This window comes from Erythrolamprus reginae, chromosome 2 (assembly GCF_031021105.1).
Source record: "Erythrolamprus reginae isolate rEryReg1 chromosome 2, rEryReg1.hap1, whole genome shotgun sequence".
NCBI lineage: Eukaryota > Metazoa > Chordata > Lepidosauria > Squamata > Dipsadidae > Erythrolamprus > Erythrolamprus reginae.
Window position 1 is genome coordinate 240,566,042 of NC_091951.1, and position 23,845 is coordinate 240,589,886.

At 37.5% G+C, this 23,845-nt stretch overlaps 1 protein-coding gene across 3 annotated transcripts in view; it reads left to right on the plus strand.

Annotated features, from left to right (window-relative positions):
- DNAH6 (dynein axonemal heavy chain 6) overlaps positions 1-23,845 on the plus strand; it is a 223,660-nt gene that overhangs the window by 147,937 nt on the left and 51,878 nt on the right. For all 3 annotated transcript variants that reach the window (XR_011558276.1, XM_070742321.1, XM_070742322.1), the window contains exons 54-62: positions 424-620; positions 2,822-3,025; positions 5,345-5,470; positions 8,013-8,177; positions 10,770-10,837; positions 18,384-18,564; positions 19,379-19,558; positions 20,442-20,675; positions 22,845-22,980. Coding sequence is in view for 2 of the 3 variants with exons in the window: in XM_070742321.1 (XP_070598422.1) it covers positions 424-620; positions 2,822-3,025; positions 5,345-5,470; positions 8,013-8,177; positions 10,770-10,837; positions 18,384-18,564; positions 19,379-19,558; positions 20,442-20,675; positions 22,845-22,980 (1,491 nt within the window). In the remaining variant the exon portion in view is untranslated. The remainder of the gene's footprint in view (positions 1-423; positions 621-2,821; positions 3,026-5,344; positions 5,471-8,012; positions 8,178-10,769; positions 10,838-18,383; positions 18,565-19,378; positions 19,559-20,441; positions 20,676-22,844; positions 22,981-23,845) is intronic.

The following is a 23,845-nucleotide window of genomic DNA, read 5'->3' on the forward strand; positions in this document are numbered from 1 at the left end:
AAATTATCTACGGTTGACCTCTCCCCTTTTCTAAGAGGTCTCTAAGGAGCATGCATAAGCGCACTATTATGACTACCATCCCTGTCTTTCTGTCCTATTATCCTTTTTATCACTTCTTTATACTTTGTTATGTTAATACAAACTATAATTCTATACTTGTTTGACAAATAAAACAAACAAACAAATAAATAAATAGAAATGTGTCATGTTATATTAGGAAGGCAGTCTGGTAAGAAAGTGTACATTATTAACACAAAATCAAATGATCATAATCTATTTTTTTAAGAATTGCTCCATGATGAAATTTGTCACATTGCTAACCCTAGTGCCGTATTTTGTTATTCATTCAAAAGACAAAAAATAGTTAACAAAACGAATTACCCTGAATTATAACCATGATCTAAAAGAATTCTCGTTGTTTAGCAAAGACCATGGCACTGACTCAGGCTCGTCTCAACCGTGCTGGAAGACTTACAGCTGCATTAGGGGATGAACAGGTTCGATGGGAAGAAAGTATTTTGAATTTTGAGGCAGAGATTTCAAATATCACTGGAAATGTATTCATAGCTGCTGCTTGTGTAGCTTACTATGGGGCTTTTACTGCACATTATAGACAATTGGTAAGTTAATTTTCTTTGTCTAGACCATAATTTTTAGTTATTTGACTTTTATTTTTATCTTATTCTAAAGCCAATATGCTTCATAAAAGATGCTGTACATCATAGAAGCAGTTGTAAATCTAAATAAGTATAAATAATGTTTTCACATATGGAAAACTGTAAAAAAAAATCTACATAGCCAAATCATGATTTTTCCCTGTCTGCTGTCAGAAGTCAAGAGTGACTAAGGAAACTGGATATTATTTTTCTTTTGATCCTGCTCTTTAAAGTAATAATCAAGATGAAAAAGAAGGGAAAATGTGTAAGTGGAAACTGTAACCTAGAATGGAAATAGTGATTTGGGAGCCGGCATTAATACATGCCACTCAGGTCAAATATTTATGGTGGCGCAGTGGTTAGAATACAGTACTACAGGCTCCTTCTGCTGTTTGCTGGGACGTAAAATATTTTACGTTTTCATTTACAGGTAGTGCTGGACTTATGGCCACAATTGAGGCAAAATTTTCTGTAGTTAAGTGAGACATTTGTTAAGTGAGGTTTGTCCCATTTTATGATCTTTCTTACCACAATTGTTAGGTGAACAACTGCCATTGATAAGTTAGTAGTTGGTTGTTAAGTGAATCTGGCTTCCCCATTGACTTTGCTCGCAAAAACTGATCACATGATTTTGGGACGGTCATCAGCATGATCCAGTTGCCAAGCCTATGAATTTTGATCACATAATCATGGGGATGGTACAAAGGTGATAATTGGAAAAAATGTCACTTTTTTCAGTGCCACTGACCTTGGTCATTAAATGAATTGTTGTAAGTCTAGAACGACCTATATTTTAGTGGAAATTGCAAATGGTTTAAAAAGTAAAAAATGTTCAAGATTATCTAAAAACAAACATTTTAATAATTGATTAGTATCATTAATGGATGCCTACAAAAGCAAAAATGTTTTCATAATTAGATTTTCATGGCTGGTTGGACAGTCAACCAAATAGTTATAGAATTCTTCCCAAGGACCTGGGATATTTTTATTATTAGGTTATTCAATGTAGATGACCATGCAGTTCTTTTTACCTGTACTTGAACTTTTGTATCTACCAAACCCATTGATTTCCATCTGTTGTGTTTGGGCCTGGGCCAGCCGTTGCTCCCACAGATGGGAGAGACGCAGCACAAAGTGAATGTGAAAGCCTGGCTGACAGCCAGGAAGATGTGGCAGACAGCCAGGAAGATGTGGCAGACAGCCAGGAGGACGTGGCAGACAGCCAGGAGGACGAGGCCATTGGGACGCAGGATTCAGCAGACAGCCTAGGGGATTTGGCATGCAGTCCCTCAGACAGTCTTTCGTCCTTGGGTTCTTCTGCAGATCAATATATTGATCTGCGTAGCCGAAGAGCTATGCAAAGAAGGGATCGCTTTAAGGAGTATTACAAGTCATTATAGGAGCACCTGGGCTGGGTGTGGTTCTTATACTGAGGGCTGGGTGTGGTTCCCTTAATAAGGGCTAAAGGTATAAAAGGGAACAACGGCCCAAGGCAAACTGTGGCTGTTTATCTGTGTTATTTTGTGGTTCCTGCTCTGAAGTTTCTGTTCCATGCCATTGGAGTTTTCAACCCAGCTTTTTCAGACAAGTGGGAGGTGAAAATTCTGGGACTTGCTGCTTGCTCCAAAGATTCAAAAGGACTCCTGAAACGTCTTTGTTCATTCCAGGTTGTCTTTGTTTGTTTTTTCCTGTGTTTTTGTATGTGGCTGAAGTAAGCCTTGCACTATCATTGTTTTTGGGCACTAAGAACTGTTTTGAGTAACCCTTTTTTGTTTATTTAATACAAGTTTGCTGATTAGCAGAGCACGTGTGTGTTTGATTTCTTTTCCTTGGACTATTACGCATTGCCTGAGCCAGTCAGGCCGAACACCATCCAGCTACATTTCTATGTTCTACCACCAATGTCAGAAGCAATTGTTAAAAAATCAAAATTCTGGTCCTACTCATTTTGACAATCTCATTAAAAGAAAGATCTTTTGGTTTATAAGATGATTTATATTCCAAAACATTACTATATAATTTCAGATCAGCCAGTTATATATATCTTCATATTGAACATCTGCCTTATTAACTCTAATGCAAACTTTGTCTTGATTAAAATAATTAGTATTTTATACAGTAACCAAAATAGCTTTTCCTGATTTGTGTTTCCCCTTTCAAATTAGTTAATCGAATGCTGGATCAGACAATGCCAAGATCTAGACATTCCTATTAGTTCTGACTTCAGTCTTATAAATATTTTGGGAGACCCCTATGAAATTCGACAATGGAATACTGATGGATTACCTCGGGATTATGTTTCCACTGAAAATGGCATTCTGGTTACACGTGGGCGGCGCTGGCCACTCATGATTGATCCTCAGGATCAGGTAAGTATTTATTTTAATCATTTATTCCTAGCTGAATAATAGTTTGTTTTTATATATAAAGGATTTGTGTGCAATGATTATTCAGTATTGTTGGTTTATGGTACGTTAGAGATCCAGCTTGCTTTCTAGGCTCTGGATAATATATTTCTTCTGTTCCTTCTTCTGTCAACTCGCTCTGCTAGTTTGAAAAGAAGAAAGACACAGACAAATCTAGGGATTTGCCACTGCTTTTCTGAGCACACTACCATTGACTTTGTCAAATTGAATCACTGACCCTCTGAACCTTCCCTCTGGTTCTCAGCCACAATTTCACCAATCTATCATCGTGATCTGGATTCTTTGAACAAACAAGCACCATGTCAACCCTGAAGCTGACCTGACCAAAGGCATCTTGGAGCTTCAGTATTGCCACACTGGAGATAAGGGATAGGGAGGGGGTAAATTAGATAGTTGTAACTTTGAAGGCAAAATAAAATACTTTATCTTGCGAACCAAGGACATTCTCACACCTGGTCAGAGGAAGGAGTAATGTCACCAGGCAACCAAATGGAGCCATGATTGGACCATGTGACTGTTTGTCTTGAGAAAGTGAAAAACTTTTGCTTTTAATTAGGTGAAAACCACAGGAACCACCAGATCTGTGCCAATAGGATATATCCAATAAAGCTATTCTTTGAGGAATCTACTTGACTCAAAGTTTTGCTTGCTATGGCTTGGAACCCTTACACGCATCCTTCTTTCTCAATTATTATAACAGAACTACTACCCTGTTTCTAGAACTGTTGGCATTTGAACACCAGAATTCTTTCAACTTTTTAATTGGCCATAGAACTATTCACTTTTTGGGGGGGCCCAAAATATACCACAGTAGTATCTGGCAGTTATCTGTAGTAGCAGCATACAGCAATAATAGCCAGAAACAGCAATATCTATTTAACCACATAGCATTGTGTATTTTAAATGGGTGGCCACATAAATCTACCTAATAAAACAAAACAAAACAGAGTTACCCTGTGATAAGATACATGTACTTGTAAGACAAGATAGTTATGTGAAAGAAAGGCCATAGTTGTTTTAAATTAACTAGACATCATCTTTCAGCTGCCATTATATCATTCTCTTCTTTCTTTGGTTAGATAGGATAGGGAATTTATGATTAAAGAATAGGGGGAAATTAAAATCTAAATATATTATTGTTTATTCATTACTCTGTGGTTAGAGTGCAGGATTACTGAAATAATTCTTTATCTGGTGCCTATCATATTGCCCCTCTAGTCTGTTTTCTTTTTCTTTATGCTAAGAAAAAGAGTTTTTAAAAGTGCAGCCCAGAAATTCAAAACAATAATTTAGCTGCTGTCATGAAAAGTTATTTATCAAATTCTCATTCTTATAACTGCCATGTAAGAAGAAAGCGCTTCCTGAACCTTGCAGATCCATGCTGCAAATAGCATCTTCCTTAGATATTCGCCATATTTTTTAAAATGTATACAATGCATTTCAATCTTGGAGTAACGAGAAATCATACTTCCTAGCTTCCGCAAATAAATGGATGATTGTTTATAGTAAATAGACTCTGACATATAGAACCTGACAAACAGGGAGACAAACTGCATCAAATGGATGATCCAAAAGATTCCTAACAAAGGACAGGTTCCTAACTAGCAGGCAAGTTTGTTTCCCAAAAAGTAGAGAAAGGAACAAGGGGATCAACCATATTGGACATAGTTCTCACTAACAGAGATGAAATGATAGGTTTTAAAGCTACAGGAACTTTGGGGGTAAGTGATCATGCAATATTGGAATTCAATATTATGCAAGCATAAATAGTAGAACAAAGTCAAATTGGAGTATTGGACATTAAGAAAGATAATTTCAATAACTTAGAAAGAGCTTGGGATGGATTCCATGAATGGGAATCCTTAATGGGAAAATTCAAGAAGCTTGGGAAATTTTGAAAAGTGACATTATGAAAGCCCAGACTAGCACAATACGAATGAAGAAGGAAAATAACATCTCTCAAAAGAAACCACGTACCAGGCAGTGAAGGAAACCACTCTTGTATTTACCCTAATTATACTTGCAAAAGCATGAGAATAACTGAGAAATGTTGGTTCAAATTCTCACCCTGACTCTAATTATCACCCTGAAAAAACAAGGCAAGCAGTAGACTTCTATTTCACTCTGTGCTGATACAACAATCATAGAAATAAGAAGGAAATTAATTTTTAGGGTCTGAATGTTTTAAGAAACAAATAAAATGTACAATCCTTTTTAGTGTTCATTAAAATTTCACATTTAATCATTTTTTTTAATATACAGGCAAACCGATGGATAAGAAACAAAGAAGCAAAATGTGGTTTAAAAATAATTAAGCTCACAGACACTGGTTTCCTACGTACACTGGAGAATGCTATTCGTCTGGGTTTACCTGTTCTTCTAGAAGAGGTTTAAATCATTTTTAATTTACATATGATAAACTTATTATTATTATTTTATTTATAGGGTAGCTATTAGATTTATTCTGCATACTATAATTGCTTGCTAAAACACAAACTTGGAAGACACAACCTTATAGATGACCCTCATTCTGTCAAGGACCTTGGAATACTCATATCTAATGCCAGACCTAAGTGCCAGAGCCCATTGTAACAACATTGCCAAAAAGGCACTAAGAGTTATTAATCTAATCCTACATAGCTTCTTCTCTGGCAATATTAATCTACTAACCAGAGCATATAAAACATTTGCTAGACCAATTCTTGAATACAGCTCACCTGTCTGGAATCCGCACTGCATATCAGATATCAATACAATTGAGGGAGTCCAAAAATATTTCACAAGAAGCATTCTCCACTCCTCTGCTCGCAACAGAATACATTATTATTATTATTATTATTATTATTATTATTATTATTATTATTATTATTATTATTAATTAGATTTGTATGCCACCTCTCTCCGAAGACTCAGGACGGCTCACAACAGTAATAAAAACAATATAGTAGTGGAACAAATCTAATATTAAAAAACATATAAACCCTATCATTATTTTAAAAAAAACCAAACAGCACATTCATACCAAACATAAAACAAAGTATAAAAAAGCCTGGGGGAAAGGTGACTCAACTCCCCCATGCCTGGTGGTATAAGTGAGTCTTGAGTAGTTTACGAAAGACAGGGAGGGTGGGGGCAGTTCTAATCTCCGGGGGGAGTTGGTTCCAGAGGGCCGGGGATGCCACAGAGAAGGCTCTTCCCCTGGGACCCAGCAAACGACATTGTTTAGTCGACGGGACCCGGAGAAGGCCAACTCTGTGGGACCTTATCGGTCACTGGGATTCATGCGGTAGCAGGGGGTTCCGGAGGTACTCTGGTCCAATGCCATGTAGGGCTTTAAAGGTCATGACCAACCCTTTGAATTGTGACCGGAAACTGATCGGCAGCCAATGCAAGCCACGGAGTGTTGAAAAAACGTGGGCGAATCTTGGAAGCCCCACGATGGCTCTCACAGCTGCATTCTGCACGATCTGAAGTTTCCGAACACTTTTCAGAGGTAGCCCCATGTAGAGAGCGTTGCAGTAATTGAACCTCGAGGTGATGAGGGCATGAGCGACTGTGAGCAATGACTCCCTGTCCAAATAGGGCCGTAACTGGTGCACCAGGCGAAGCTGGGCAAACACCCTCCTCGCCACAGCCGAAAGATGATGTTCCAATGTCAGCTGTGGACGCCCAAGTTGCGAGCCCTCTCTGAGGGGGTCAGTAGTTCTCCCCCCAGGGTAATGGACGGACAGATGGAATTGTCCTTGGGAGGCAAGACCCACAGCCACTCCGTCTTGTCTGGGTTGAGTTTGTTGAAACCCATCCAGGCCCCAACAGCCTCCAGGCACCGGCACATCACTTCCACTGCTTCGTTGACTGGACATGGGGTGGAGATGTATAACTGGGTATCATCGGCGTATTGATGATACCTCACCCCATGCCCTTATTCCACCAGACTTGAAATTTTGGGCTTAGATAGCCTGGAAATTCGTCGCCTTCAATCTGATCTAAATGTAGTTTACAAAATCATTTACCACAATGTCCTACCTGTCCATCATTTCTTCAGCTTTAACCACAACAATACACGAGCACACAATCGATTCAAACTTAATGTAAACTGCGCCAAACTCGACTGCAGAAAATACAACTTTAGCAAGAAAGTAATCAATGCCTGGAATGCACTACCTGACTGGTTCTTCCCCAAACCCCAAAAACTTTAACCTTAGACTATCTACAATTGACCTCAGCCCATTCCTAAGAGGTCTGTAAGGGCATGCATGAATGCATCATTGTGTCTACCTACCTTGTTAATATTTATGTTTATACCAATACCTACTACCTAGTACATGCGTAACAAACAAACAAAACAAATAAATAATGGCTGTGAAATCTGCCCTCTTGTTCCTCATCTCTTCTAAACAGCCTAATGCAGTGATGGCTAAGCTTTTTTTCCTCGGGTGCCAAAAGAGTATGGGTGCAAGCTATTGTGCATGCACGAGTGCCCACATCCAATTCAATGCCTGGGGAGGGCGAAAATAGCTTCCCCTGCCCTCTGGAGGCCCTCTGGAGGCCAGAAATGGCCTGTTTCCCAACTTCTAGTGGGCCCAGTATGTTCGTGTTTTGCCCTCCCAAGGCTCCAAAGGCTTCTTTGGAGCTTGGGGAGGGTAAAAACGCCCTCTCCCATCACCTGGAGGCTTTCTGGAAGCCAAAAACGCCCTCCCAGAACCTCTGTGCAAGCCAAAAATCAGCTGGCCAGCACACAAAGGCACATTGGATCTGAGCTGGGGCAACAGCTCGCGTGCCAGCAGATATGGCTCCAAGTGCCACCTGTGGCACCCGTGCCATAGGTTCGCCATCACTGGCCTAATGCATGCATGCACTAGCTGATTTCTTAAAATGATTTTTCAAAATCATACTTGGTAAAATATATGCTTTTCTTCTTCTTCAATAGATTAGAGAAACTCTTGATCCAGCCCTGGAACCTATTCTTTTGAAGCAGACTTTTGTTTCTGGCGGAAGACTGCTAATTCGCCTTGGAGATTCAGACATAGATTATGATAAAAACTTCAAGTTCTACATGACAACAAAAATGCCAAATCCCCACTATTTACCTGAGGTATGCTATTAATTAGATGTTGTAGCTGCGCTGCAATTTACCGCAGAGTTATTCAATTGAGTATAATTCTCAATAGACAACATAAAATTAGACCCTAAGAATTTTAAGAGACATTTTTTTTCACTCAATTAAAGTAATTATATATTTCGTTTGCAAAATCATCTTGGGCTTTTATTTATCTAAAGAAAAAGTTATGCTGGGAACATTTTGTACAGTTACCGGTAAAAGCAGTGGTGAAATCCTACCGGTACACCCCAGTTCAGATGTACCACTAGCGGCAGCTGCTGGTGATTCAGAGAAATGGTACCAGCAGCAGTGTAAGGTTCTGCCCACCGACCCAAATATCACCATTTGCTTGTTTTTAACCCTCTGCGTGTGCCCAAAGTCTTCTGTACATGCAGAGAGACTTTAAAATTATGTATGACGGTGACGCGCGCAAAGTGTGTGCTTTCAAACCAATATGGAAAATAAGTAAATTTTACTGCTAGTTGATAGATGCCATGCTAATGACACTTTCTGGGCTCCATGATTTTTGCTTTGTGGGGGTTTTTTATGCATAATTTCCTATAAGAAATGAGAAGCACGAATGTTAATCAGCTTGTGTTCTAATGCTTTTTAATTTTTTTTAAATGGAGAAAAATGAGCTAGAATTGGTGAATTATTTCATTTATGAACATTTGAAATAGAATGTAATTTGAAATATGGTCATGAAACCCAGAAACTGCTCTAGTAATTCTATCAGAAAACAGTAAAAGCAGTTGTAACTTTCAAACACTTTCATACAAAAGCTCCTACAAAGATGAGTTATATAAGAAAGAAAAGAGAAATAAGTGATACTATATATTAAAGGACAAACCTCTCAGGTAAGTTTGTTTATTGTAGAAAAGTGATTGATCCGTTATGAAACAATTCCTTCTTTTATAATCAAATCAATTTTGAAATTCTTGTACAGTATATCTTTCTCTTGCGCGAACTACACAATGAGATAGAAATTTTGGGTTTGATCTATCTCTTTTGTTGGTACCAGTTAATATTTAGTAACAGTCTGATTATTTTTAATCATATGTGAACTTACTATCAGCCTTCTCAGGTATATCAGACAGGACACATGATTACATGAGTTAAATTCTATTTTATTTTAAAGAATCTTGCAAGTGTGATAGTACAAGATGCTCACCATTTCTTTTACAGCCTGAGAATTTAGGGAGAGTCCCTTTGGAGCCTCTTTCTCTGCCTAAAGTGCAACTGCAGATTGTGCTACAGAATCTTTTGCTTGACTGTTGTGTAGACACTATTTCTTCCTTCCATTTCTGAAAGTCTTGTCACATACCATTACAACAAAGCAGGGGTGGGTTCCAACTTACCTTGCTGCTGGTTCGCTTCCTCCCATGCCGTGTGGCCATGCAACCCCCCCCCCCTAATTTTCTTTTTTTAAATGCTGAAAACAAAATGGCGACAGCATGCACAGTGCCAGAAACCTAGCTTCTGCACATGCATATAAGAAATTGATTTTTTTTAAAAAAAGATGGCACCTCTGATGGACCGGCACTGATCCAGTTTGATGACATCATTGTGACTACATGGGCAGGTCATGTGAACCAGTCCGAACCAAAAAGAACCCATCCCTGCAACAAATCCTTAATATGGTCTGTGCATAATTTTTTATGTGAACCCAGCCTTTGGGGTTAAATAAATAATAGATTATAGCTTAAGGTATTACCAGTCACATTGGTTTTGCTGAGAAAACCTTAGGCTATCTCAAGCTGTGAATCAGATAGTGAATGACTCAGCATCTGGATAAATATAGTTTATATCAGAATTGTCCATGTATCAGTAAAATATAGTAGATTTTGTAATACAGAGGAAGTTGAACTATACTACAGTTGATATTGAAAGGCTAAGGAAAAAAGCATTTTATGTTAAATTCTGCCTCTTTCTCTGTAATATATTTCAACACTTAACTTTTTTTTTTTTTACAATATTGTAGCCCACATTTTAAATCTTCACCTATGATTTGAAACAGGGCAGGGAGAAGTACAATGTAATGACATTACAGAATGAGAAATATTAGAAGATAAAGAAGAAGAAAACATTGAGCTATTAATTTTGGTGCCATTTCCATGTCATCATAAAATGATTTTGGTGGGATGTTAAATGTTTTATAGTACAACTGAAAAATCAATTCAAGGCCACAGTTATTGTATAACTTTTCAGAAGTAATGAGCAGTGTAACAACAACCGAAACTGATAAAGAATGTCATTTGTACTTGGGAATATCAAGTCCTATCAAAGCACATTAGCTCGGTTGGGTTGGCAACAAGCTAAGGGACACGAGTAGTTCTTAACCGCTTTGCAGAATCCAGGGATATCTTTCTTTGCAACCAATTTCAGAGTTCAAAATATTTATAAAATATATAACTTCTATTTCATTAAAGGACTTTAATTAAGATTTATGTTTGAGTAAAGATCCACCAGACTGCAATGTGAATTTCCTGTCATCTTTTGAAGGGTCATACATAAATTATTTTTTTGTCAAAATATAATATTGTTTTTTACATGAAGATGTTTTTTTCTTTTTTCTTTTTCTTATAGGTATGCATCAAAGTAACTATAATAAATTTCACTGTTACCCGATCTGGTCTGGAAGATCAGTTGCTAAGGTACTGATTCTATTTCTCAGTGTCATTTTTTGAATATGTCTATAGAATATAACAGCAGCTTCAGTATTATAGACTACGTGAGTAAATTCTGCACATTTCTCTGTATCTTCACCTCACCTGCATGAAGCAATATTAGTTTATTCTATTGTTGTGAGGTGTGAAAAAGTATTATATATATTCATTAATTAGATAAAACAAAGTAGTGGAAACATAATATTTATCAGTAGTAGAAAAATGTGTTTCAATGAAATGTGAAATTTTTCTACTACTGATAAATATTATGTTTCCACTACTTTGTTTTATCTAATTAATGAATATATATAATACTTTTTCACACCTCACAACAATAGAAGAAACTAATATTGCTTCCTGCAGGTGAGCTGATGTGTGCTGATAAGAATTACAAAATAACTTACTCATGTTCCAAAATATGGTAATATCAATCTATCCAATGAGTTTTAATTAAATAAATAAATAAAATATCCTCTTTGCTGAAGGATCCAGCATTGAGATGCTGATTACTGTATTTCTGTAAATTTTACTGTTGTTTCCAGCTCCCATTCAGAAGTTTGTTTTTGGAGAAAACTAGCTCCCCCATTTTTTATTTTATTATATTTTATTGTCTCTGGTGCTTTGTATTGGGGAGAGGAGCAAAACATCCATTTACATAGATCAAAACAGGTCATGCCTTCATTCCTTATAGTTTCCAGACCATTTAATATGGCATTGGCCCCACCATCCTATCACTTATAAATAAAAGTAAGGAAAAAAACCTGCTTAAAACAACTGCCATTATAACTCAACTGACATGCTATCCTTTTGTAAATGCTAAAGGGGGATTAAAGGGGAATTAAAGTGAAATTCCCCATTGTGGAAGGCCATGCTGAAAACCTACTTGACCTGAAACCTTTTTTTTTCCTGCCTCCCTAGTATTCTGTGCACAGCCCTCGGAGCGAAACCTCCGATTCAAAAATCCTTTATTTTATGAATAAATAAAACTCTTTATTGATATAAGCACACATAATGAAAGCATTTAATTGTTTTGAAATGCTCCGTGTTTTAAAAGACTCGGAGAAGGGAGGATTTTCTTTTTTGGGAGCTAAATGTCAACAAGGTCCGGGAAAACTGCCAAGCTCGGCCTAATGAACATTCCAATAGATAACAAAGTCCATTTATCACTTAAGCATATGAATTTCGCTCACCAGAGTCCTGGCGACAAGCATCCAGCTGAGAATGAGTGTTATTGAGGTAGAAATCATGGTTTTAAAGCTTCATTCAAGAACACTCCCAGGTTCACACCTCTTCCATTGAACAACGTTGAAACTCCATACCCCATTTCCCAAGATCCTTTGACTTTATAATGCCTGGAAATGACATCAAACCACAAAGAGGCTAAGACAATTCACTAATACCTTTTACTATGTAATTCCTCTCACCTTCTGAGCAATCTCCTATAGTGAGGGTCTATCCATGGGCTATCCACTGTCATGTCTCCCTCCCTCGACTGGGACCACTCCTACATTGACATATCAGTCCACTCTAGTGATTCCTCAGGTTCACTCAGGTCACTTTCTCCCCCACTCTCACTCTCTGCTTCAGCTGGCAACCCCCCTGGCCCTGGGTATCATAGAGGGCCTGGCTCATCCTCCTCAGAATCTGACATGACCTGAGGTGGACAAGGAGCACTCACAACACCTAGGATCAGAGATAATTCTGACATTGGAGAACAAAATAGATGGGAACAAGCACATTTTTTCTCTTTCCTTGACACTTAGATGCCAAACAGGAAACTAAGTAAAATTCCTCCTCAATCCAATCTTTTAGTACCAAACTGTTAATCCATAACAAACACAAATGTGGTTGTTTTTTGGGTTTTTTTTTTTGCTAATTGGGAAAATTGATAGCAGGGAGATATTTATGAAAGCACTTGCTGATATCTGGATCAATATTAAGAAGCTCTTGAAAGGAGTTATATAAAACACTAAACATTTTATGTATTTTTGTTTTATTTTACCTGGAAAATTAGACCTCCAAATCAATGCTGCATAACTGTGTTCATTGTAAAAAAAAAAAAATCATTTGTAAGTTTGCCCAGAAACTCCAATGTGAGATCCACTATACAGCTGGAAGAAAGCAATCAGATATTCATTGAAGAGTTAAATATAATTTCCTGCTTTGGAGAACTCTGGTTAATCCATTTCATTGTGTTTATGATGCTGCAGTTTGGTACAATATGCGTATGCCTGCTGGGTTTATGATTCTAATGCCATCTCCTGAAAGAGATTGTTTACACATGATTGTAAGCAATTTTACCTTCATATCAGTCAGTCTAATTTATATTTGGAAGGTATATAGTGAAATATTTCTAAAAAATCCTCTCTTTATTATAAACATATAAGAAATATAGAGACCTTTATGACCAATAGGCTATGTTATAGTATCATGTTCTGATATTTTAATATGCTGAAGTTTCTAGCAAAGCAAATTAGAAATTACCAAATGTTTAACAATGATTGCAATTAAAAGTACGTTTACCAAAATATTTCTTGCAATGAACCCTTATACTGTATTTTTCGGAGTATAAGAGGCACCTTAGTTTGGGGAGAGGAAAACAAGGAAACAAGGCCCCTGCCTCCTAGCAATTTGCCAAAGAGCAAACAGCACTGATTATATACACTATTTGCTGTGTATTTCTGTGCATCTGTGCCTGGCCCATAGAAATAGCAAAGAATTGGAAAAATGTACATTATGGCAGTATATTAATCCCAGAAGGTTTTCTTAAATGTAATCACACTAACTCCTCCCAATTATTTAAATAGATCTACTCCAAATATGACTAAGTCAGGGTTTAACTTAGCTGCCTTATCTTAATACTAATACTTAATACTAAAACAGGATATTTCAGATTAAACTTTTACAAATCTTAAAATTGATGTAGCTTTCTGGATATATTCTCTGCTATTTAAAAGAAAATATAATAGCACTGGGCCTCTTCAAATCAAGCATTTATTTTAAAAAGCTTTTTCATTTTGTTAAGTTGTCTAGAACAATAATAAAACAGTCTTTAAAAAATAAGTCTAATAATTTGAACATTCTATAGGCATTTATAGTTATTGACTTACTTCCTTGCAGCAAAAAACAAACAGCCACTTTCAGCAGTTGCCTCTCCCTGCAGCAATTTGCCTCTGTGCAGTTTTGGTTTCACTTTCATTTTAGCATTGGGCTTTTGGAGGCGGCTGGATAAGGCTACATTCAGTGTATAAGATGCACCTAAGTTTTCATCTTCTTTCGGGGGGGGGGGGGGTTTAAAAGGGTGTATCTTATACTCTGAAAAATATGATAATTCTCCCTAATGATTTGAGGTAATTTTTGCCTTGTGAAATATTCAGTAAAGATTTAAAAGATATATAAAAGTAGCCCGTTCTAAAAAGCAGAAAAAGAAAATTCATTGTTTTGGACAAATGAGATTATTTATGTCAATGTTTCCTTAATCAATTTCTTTTGTATCCAAGTTATAGCTAAGAGACAGCTTAGATTACTTTCTTGAATGTAGGGGCACCATGATTCAGAAAGCAAGGCATTATACTACATTTAAAGGTTTGATATCTTCCCAGTGGAAAGCCAGTTTGTTGTAGTAGTTAAAACATCAAGCTAGATGCCAGGAGACTGTGAGTTCTAGTTCTACCATAGATACAAAGCTAGTCACTTTCTCTCAAGGCCAAGGCAAATCACTTGTGAAAAATCTTACCAAGAAAACTGCAGCAACCTATTCAGGCCGTCTCTGAGAGAATCAGACATGATTAAACATAAGAAAAATGAATATTCTTAGTAGCATGTTTTCAAAAGAATTAGTTTCAATCCTTCAATTAGTTTCATTCATTTCAAAAGGATAATCAATGTGATTAAAGCTATTTTCAGTGAAATTTGAGTGGTTTAATAATAAAACAACACATATGCACAAACAGGTTGAAAAACGGCAACTCTCACAATTCTCAGCTTTAACACACAAAAGTGCAGAAAGATAGTAATCTTCATAATGTTCAATGGCTGACAAATTGTTCTACAGCATGCATTTGTGATTACAATAAACAAATTACTAATAATTACAGTGTTCCCTCGATTTTCGCGGGTTCGAACTTCGCGAAAAGTCTATACCACGGTTTTTCAAAAATATTAATTAAAAAATACTTCGCAGGTTTTTTCCCTATACCACGGTTTTTCCCACCCGATGACGTCATATGTCATCACCAAACTTTCATCTGCTTTTAATAAATATTTTTTTTAATAAACTTTAATAAATAAACATGGTGAGTAATAATCTAAATGGTTGCTAAGGGAATGGAAAATTGCAATTTAGGGGTTTAAAGTGTTATGGGAAGACTTGTGATACTGTTAATAGCCAAAAATAGTGTATTCCGCATCTCTACTTTGCGGAAATTCGACTTTCGCGGGCGGTCTCGGAACTCATCCCCTGCGAAAAGCAAGGGAACACTGTACTTAAAATTAAAAATTCTGACAAAATATATCTCACAATTTTCATATTTTCCAAATGCTACCAATACAATAGAAACAATATTTATTGGGCAAAATGAGGGTGATTATTGCTAAAACAGCAGCCTTGCTTTCCATATTGAAATAATTCCAAAACTTTCAATTTTACCTCTATTGCTAGGGATTTCATAAATTATAAATATTTAATTTCTAAGCCTATTTTCTAATACTGTTTAAATTATCTTTTTTATATACATCTCACAGTAGCTTTACTATAAATTGTAAGGGGAAAAAGTAGGAACCTACACATATTCTTACATTATGAGGTAATCTGGATAATGTATTGCTACAGGACTAAGAATGATCATGATCAAATGCTTTTTTGCCTTCTTATGACAGAATTGAGTACAAGTAGTCCTCGACTTACAACAGTTCATTTGGTAACCATTCAAAGGAACAATGGCCCTGAAAAAAGTGTCCATTTTTCACACTTATGACAATTGCAGTACAGTGGAACCCCGACATAAGAGCTGCTCGACTTAAGAGCTACTCGAGATAAGAGCTGGGAGAGGAGAGACATTTTTTTATTTTATTTTATTTATTACTTGGATTTGTATGCCGCCCCTCTCCGCGATACGAGCCGAGAAGAGCCGGGCTGGCTTACTTTCCTTCCTTCCCGCGCTGATGCAGAGCCACTCGAACAAAGCGTCGCGCCCCTCTGATGCTTTCGGCGGCTTCCGAAGCGATGCTGGGCTCTTTTGCCGCCAAAAGCGTCAGGGGGGCGTGACGCTTTGTTCGAGTGGCTCTGCATCAGCGCGGGAAGGAAGGAAAGTAAGCCAGCCCGGCTCTTCTCGGCTCGTATCCCGGCACTTGGTGAGTGGAGAGGCGGTCGCCTCCCCTGCCGCCCCACTCTGGGGGTCCTTGGCTTCTGCTGGGGGTGGGGGGATCCGAACGCTGTTTTGAATTTCACATTCCGAGTGGCCCAAACGCCAAAGGCGAACTTACGCACCTCAGGAGTTAGCTCGCAAACGGCGCGGCTGTTTTAAAACATCGCTGCCGGCCTGGGGGGGGAGAGGGAAAGGGGGGAGAGGGGGGAGAGAAAGAGAGAGGGAGAGAGAGAAAGAGAGATGGAAAGGGGGGGAGAGGGGGGAGAGAAAGAGAGAGGGATAGAAAGAGAGAGAGAGTGAGAGATGCTCAGTGAGCCTTTCTTTGAAGTTGCCTTTCTTTCTTTCTTTCTTTCTCTCTCTCTTTCTTTTTCTCTCTTGCTCTCTTGCTCTTTCATTCTTTTTTCTTTCTCTTTCTTTCTTTCTTTCTCTTTCTTTCTTTCTTTCTCTTGCTTTCTTTCTTTTTCTTTCTTTCTCTCCTTCCTTCCCTCCTTCCATTTCTTTCATTCTCCCTCTGTATTTTTATTTCTCTTTCATTTTCTTTCTTTCTCTCTTGCTTGCTTTCTTTCTTGCTCTTTTTCTTTCTCTCTTTTACCTTCCCTTCCTCTATTTCTTGCTTTCCTTTTCCTTCCTCCCTTCTTTCCTCCCTCTACAGGATTGGGTGGCAGTGAAGTTACTCTCCCCTTTCATAAGTTTCCTTGCTTCCTTCCTCTGTTCCTGTCCCTTCACCCTTTCTTTCTTCCTTTCTTTCTTCCTTCCTTTCTTTCTTTCCTTCCTTCCTTTCCTCCCTCCATTTCTTGCTTTCCTTTTCCTTCCTCCCTTCTTTCCTCCCTCTACAGGATTGGGTGGCAGTGAAGTTGAATAAATAACTACAGTTTAATGAATAAAAATAAAAGTTTGCCATGTTGATTGTTTTGGGTAAAAAGAGGAAGGGAAGGAAAGCTCTCAGCTTATCATCTTATCAATAAGTAAAGTTACATTTATTCTTGCAATGTCTTTTTGCATAATTTAGACTAACTTTGTGAGTTTTTTGAGGGCTGGAACCAATTAAAATTATTTACATTAATTCCTATGGGGAAAAGTCGTTCGAGATAAGAGCTGCTCGACTTAAGAGCGCAGGTCCGGAACGAATTAAACTCGTATCTCGAGGTACCACTGTATATCCATGATCATGTGATTTACATTCAGTGTGTCATCTGGGTATAAAATTTTTGTGTCAACATTTTTACATTTATCACCATTTTCTTAATATTTGTACATATATTCAATTTTTACAGTTCAATTTAACTTATCTTCTATCAAAATATTTTCCTTCTTCCTTTTTTAAATTTCATTTCTCCTTTAATCTATATTTGTTCTGAATTGAACTGACTCACATTTATGACGGTTGCAATATCCTGGAGTGATGTGATCCGCTTTTGCAACCTTCGGACAAAGTCAATCAGGAAGCTAGATTCATTTAACAACTATGTTACTTCACTTAACAACTCTGGCAAGACCAGTCATAAAATGAAAGAAAATTCACTTAAGAAATATCTCACTTAGGAACATAAATTTTGGGCTCAATTGTGGTCTTAAGTTGAGGACTATCTTGATAGCATTAATTCCAAATCACATGCAATTTTTTCATTTCTTCACTGATTTCTAAAAACAGTTCTCACATCTTGAGAATTTTTAGAAATATGTTTTCAAAGACAAGGGAAAATGGCTTCCTTTTCCATATTCTTCATTGAATTCGCCTTCTTACTTTATTTTTGCCCTATATTTGCCCTGCAATCAGAATTGTATGCCCAAGCTTGCTTCATATTAAGCTGGGGTTTTTTGAGGGGAGAGGAATGCTTCTTCCAAGCCAGCTGGTCTTCTCTTTTGTGAATGTCAATTGTTTGTTTTTTTCAATAAAGCATCCCGTCTAGCACTTGGGTGTCAGGGAAAGAGGCAAATAATAAAACCTGCATCATGACCTAGCAATGCAATTTCTATCTATTACAGGCATGCATGCAGAATTGAGTCGCAGTTATAGTGTCACAGTACTCATTTTGATATTATTGGTTGTGTTCCTGTGCTCCAAAGGATCAGAAAGAAAGATTTCTTGTACCGAATAATAATTGAAACATTAACTTATAATAACATTGCTCGTGTTCACCAATTGTACATTTTAACTATCATTTCAGTGATGTTGTACGATTAGAGAGGCCAGAACTAGAGGAACAAAGAACACAGCTCATTATCAGAATCAATGCTGATAAGAATCAACTGAAAGCAATTGAAGATAAAATTCTAAAAATGCTTTTTACATCAGAAGGGAACATTCTGGACAATGAAGAACTCATCAACACACTTCAAGACTCAAAGGCAGGAGGCATTTTATGTCTATCTGTGTCTTTTATTGATCTATGTACTATGTCTACCTAGCTACCAACATACATACCTGTCATGCTTGTAATCAAAGAAATATATTAAGCTTGTAATTTTCAGTGATTATATTCTAGACAATGTTACATTTGAATAATTGGGATAACTTATTTGACATTGTGCATATTACAAAGTGGAAATACTATCATTTTTCATTAAGAAATAAATTCTATTATTGAATTTTCTGCAAACAATGGAATATGAAAAAATAACTTGTATAATTTATTATTTATAATTTATTAGACCTTAAATTACAGGGACATCATTAGATTTACAACATTTAGGAAAATCAATTCCCAGCAACTACTTCAGTTCATAGTCCTAACATAAAGAATCTCCTTCATATTTCAAGCCAGTGTAGGGGAATTAATCCACTTTAGAAACAATCATATTTTACTAATCTTAATATAAGAAAATTTATATAGGATAACTAAGTACAGTTACAACCCATTGAACACCTAAAAGGGATGTAAAAAAAAGAAATGTTATCCACGTCTCCCCAAAAATGGTACAACAGGTTTGTTTTGTGAAAAAAAATGTCCATGCTTAAAATGGGGCAGTATTTTAGTGATTAGAAACAACATTAGGACAAACAACACTCAGGTTTAAGATTATTCTCAGCTATCAGTGACTTTGGGCTATTTACTCTAAAACCTATTATGTGAAGGAGGAGGCCATTTTACGTAAGCTGCTTTGAGAGATTGGGGGAGGAGGAATATAAGCCCTTAAATAAAATTTATATTTGTGCTTTTAGATTACCTCTGGCGCCATTAAAATAAGGCTTGTAGAAGCAGAAACCACAGAAGAAAAGATAAATGTTGCTCGTGAAAAATATCGCCCTGTAGCTACTCGAGGATCAGTTATGTATTTTGTAATTGCAAGTCTTTCAGATATTGATCCAATGTATCAGTTTTCATTAAAATATTTCAAACAGGTTAGTAACTTTTCTTTTAATTAAACATTTTTCTCATAAAAAACAGACATAATAAAGACAATTACTTCCATGTCATTGGCTTTGAAACTCAGTTTAATTGCTAAAATGATTTGCAATATGACTTGCTTTGTTGCTGATTGAGGTAACTACTGATAAAGCTGGTTGCCTCATTTGTTAGATCCTGGTGTTTCCATAAGATAATTTGTCAGAAGAACAGTATAGCATACCATACTAATTAGGGGCTGCTACAAAGAAGAGGTGGTCAACCTATACTCCAAAGCACCTGAAAGCAGAAAAAAAAAAGAAATGGATAGAAATTACTCAAGGAGAGAACCAATCTAAAAATAAGGAGAACTTTACTGAGAGAACAATTATTTGGCAGAACAGCTTGCCTTCAGAAGTTGTGGATGCTCCATCATTGGAGGTTTTAAGAACCAAGTGTTCTGATATGGTATAGGGTAGAGATGTCAAACTGGTGGCCCACGGGCCATGCCCACCCAAGCTCCACAAATGGGAAAAACCATTGCAAAATGTCACGTGATGTGACAAGTTTGACAATCAGGTTACAGGGTCTCCTGCTTGAGCAGGAATTGGATTAGAAGACCTCCAAGGTCCTTGTCAACTCTGTCATTCTGTCACTTGGGGTCAGGCAGCAGGTAAAATTAATTAAAATTAATTGGCTCACTGCTTTGGGCCAGTCATCATCTCAGGCTAACTCACGTACAGTATTGTTATTGTGGAAAAATTAGAGGGGGAAGGAATATTAGGTATTAGGTCAGATTAAAAAAATCTTTAAAAATCTAAATTACCATAATGTTCTTTTTTTATTTCAGGATCTTATTTTTCCTGTCCTCTTGAATGCCCTTTTCCTTTCTCTTTGTAGCTATTTAATGCAACAATTGAAACTTCTGAAAAAAATGATGTTCTGGAATTGCGATTAGCAATCCTACTTAGTCAGACTCTCTATGCAACTTACACTAATGTTTCCCGAGGCCTTTTTGAACAGCACAAACTCATCTACAGCTTCATGCTGTGCATTGAAATCATGCGGCAGAGACAAGAACTTACAGACCTTGAATGGAATTTTTTCCTGCGTGGAGCTGCTGGTTTGGATAAGGTATTTCGGGCATGATTTTTATAATTAGTGAAATTTCAAGTCTCTGTTTTTAATCATTGTAAGCAAAAGGTTAGCATTCCAACGTCTAATTGAGAATTTTAAAAAAACAAAGAAAAACAAAACATCCTTATACAAATATTTACCAATAGTTCTTGTTGTTAGGGGTTAGCTTTCTGCTGTTTGTTTAATGGAATATACTTTTATTAGTCAATGACCAAAATTAAGTTTATGCCTGTCTGTTTACCAAACACCCTTCCACCACTTAGAAACCACGTATAGAGATACAACATTTGGGATACAGCCGAGTAAATTATCAGTAAACAAGGAAAGATCTGGGCTGTGCTAGGCTAAGATATTCTTCTCCCGTAGGTATTAGCCTTCAAATCAACTTAATTTTGAAATGCCCCGAAAGATGCTGTTCTTTTTGGTGTTTTAGAGTCTATAAAGAGGAAGGAAAAAAAAAATTAAAACCTCTAAAAAAGGGAAAAAAATTCTCAACCAAACATCTGCTGCTAAACAGAGCAATTGTTAAGTAGCCATGCCTAATTTTATTACCGGTACTTTTTTGCCCTAATAGTTAAACGAATCACTATGGTTGATAAGTGAATCATGCATTAAGTGAATCTGGCTTACCCCCATTGACTTTGCTTATCAGAAGCCAACTACGAAAGGTTGAAAATGGCAATCATGCGATTTTGGGATGCTGTAATTGTCATAAATTTGTGCCGGTTGCCAAGTCGCTTAAATACTATTTATTAGGAATGTTGTGACAGTCATAACGTAAGGAGTGGTCATAAGTCACTTTTTTCAGTGTTGTTATAACTTCAGATCAGGGGTGGGCAATTAATTTTGCCATAGGGCTGCATGAGAAATTGGGATGGTTTTAGAGGGCCGGACTATTATAATATTCTCAGTTCTACCCAATACTGTATATTGTTGGGTAGAACTGAGTTAATTATATTATAATTATAAATTATAATTATATATTATATTATATTATATTATATATATATATATATTGTATTATATATATAATTAGATATTACAGTGATCCCTCAATTTTCGCGATCTCGATCTTCGCGAAACGCTATATCGCGATTTTTCCCACCCGATGATGTCACTCTCTTCCTTTCTCATCTTTCTTTCTCTCTCTCTTTCTCTATCTTGCTTCTTCCTCTCTCACACTCTCTTCCTCCCTCTCTCATCTCTTTCTTTCCTTCTCTCTCTTTCTCTATCTCTCCCCCTCTTGCTCTCGAGCGGCGGGTGGCGGGCGGGCGAGCGGCGGGCGGGCAGCAGCGAGGAGCCGAAGATCGGGGTTTCCCCTTTGCGTGGGCGGCGGGGAAAACCCAGGGAAGGTTTCTTCGGCCGCCCAGCAGCTGATCTGCTCGGCAGCACGGCAGCAGCGAGGAGCCGAAGATGGGGTTTCCCCTTTGCGTGGGTGGCGGGGAAACCCCGATCTTCGGCTCCTCGCTGCTGCGGCGCTGCCGAGCAGATCAGCTGCTGGGCGGCCGAAGAAACCTTCCCTGGGTCTTCCCCGCCGCCCACGCAAAGGGGAAACTCCGATCTTCGGCTCCTCGCTGCTGCGGCGCTGCCGAGCAGATCAGCTGCTGGGCGGCCGAAGAAACCTTCCCTGGGTCTTCCCTGCCGCCCACGCAAACTCCACCATCTGCGCATGCACGGCCATGGAAAAAGGGCTCGCATGCGCGGATGTTGTTTTTACTTCCGCACCACTATATCGCGAAAAATCGAGTATCGCGAGGGGTCTTGGAACGTAACCCTCGCGATACTCGAGGGATCACTGTATATACTATATCTTGAACACCCGGTTCTTATCTAGAAAAGTTGGACCGACCTCTGTGGGCTGGTCACAGATAGCGGGCAGGCCGCATCCGGCCCTCGGGCTGCATCTTGCCCAGGTCTGCTTCAGATGGTCACTAAAGGAATGGTTATAAGTCAAGGATGACCTGTACTGATGACCTGTACCTGTACTGTTATCATTAAGCAGCGGATCAGAGATTTGAAATTAAGAATTGGTCAGAAAACTAGGCAATACAGTAATTGCATCATATTCTTCAACTGTATTCCTGTTTTATCCAATGTGTAGGCTGAATATATTCTCTATACGACTTTTGCCCATTTTGCTTGACTCATCTATCATCTTTGTAACAGGAACGGCCTGCCAAACCTCAGATTCCATGGCTGGAAGAAAATACGTGGTTTATGTGCTGTGACTTAGAAGAAACACTTCCAAGTTTTGAGGGCATTCAAAAAGACATATTGCTAAAGCCCATTTTCATTAAACTAGGTAACATATTTCTGAAAAGAGATTGTAAAAAACTGTTTATACAAGAAATAATTTTATGCTTTTATAATTAAATTCCCTTTTTAAGACTATATATATATAGTATTCTGTAATGGTTAATAAGAGTTAGTTCGGTATAGTTGGTTTCATTAGGTTGCTACTTAATTAGTAAGTTAGTTAGTTAGTTAGTTAGTTAGTTAGTTAGTTAGTTAGTTAGTTAGTTAGTTAGTTAGTTAGTTAGTTAGTTAGTTAGTTAAAATATTGGATAGCCATTTGTCTGAAATGGTATAGTATTTCCTGCCTGAGCAGGGGGTTGGACTAGAAGGCCTCCAAGGTCCCCTTCCAATTCTGTTATTCTGTTATCCTGTTGGTTACTATAAATATCTTGTTTTCCAAACAAGACAGCATAGGAGGGAGAAATGCTTAAAGGTGCTCTTTCTGGCTAGTTAGTTTGATCTACTCCAAACCTCTCCCAAAGGAAAGAACTATTGCCATGTAAAGCAAATGCAGCTGCCACTTCACTTTATGTTTTAAATGTTCACATTAGAGACATTTGCATAAGAAAGAACAAAATCAGAAAAGTTTACTTTGGGAAATACAAAGAAAGTATTTTAATCATGCACAACTTTTATTTATACATTTGTTTTTTGGAGACTTAAAAAAAATATTGTGGGATTCAGTTTAGTATTGCTGTCTGCAATGGCAGACTGCTTTTTAGTGAATCCACTGTGGGAGGTATCTATGTTAAATTTCTTTTTAAGTTCCCTAATGACAATCTCAGCAACTAAAGCCTACTTTATCAATTGGGATTTGCATAATTGGAGCATCTTCCTTTGTCAGCAAATACTCCCATTAAGACAGCATCCTG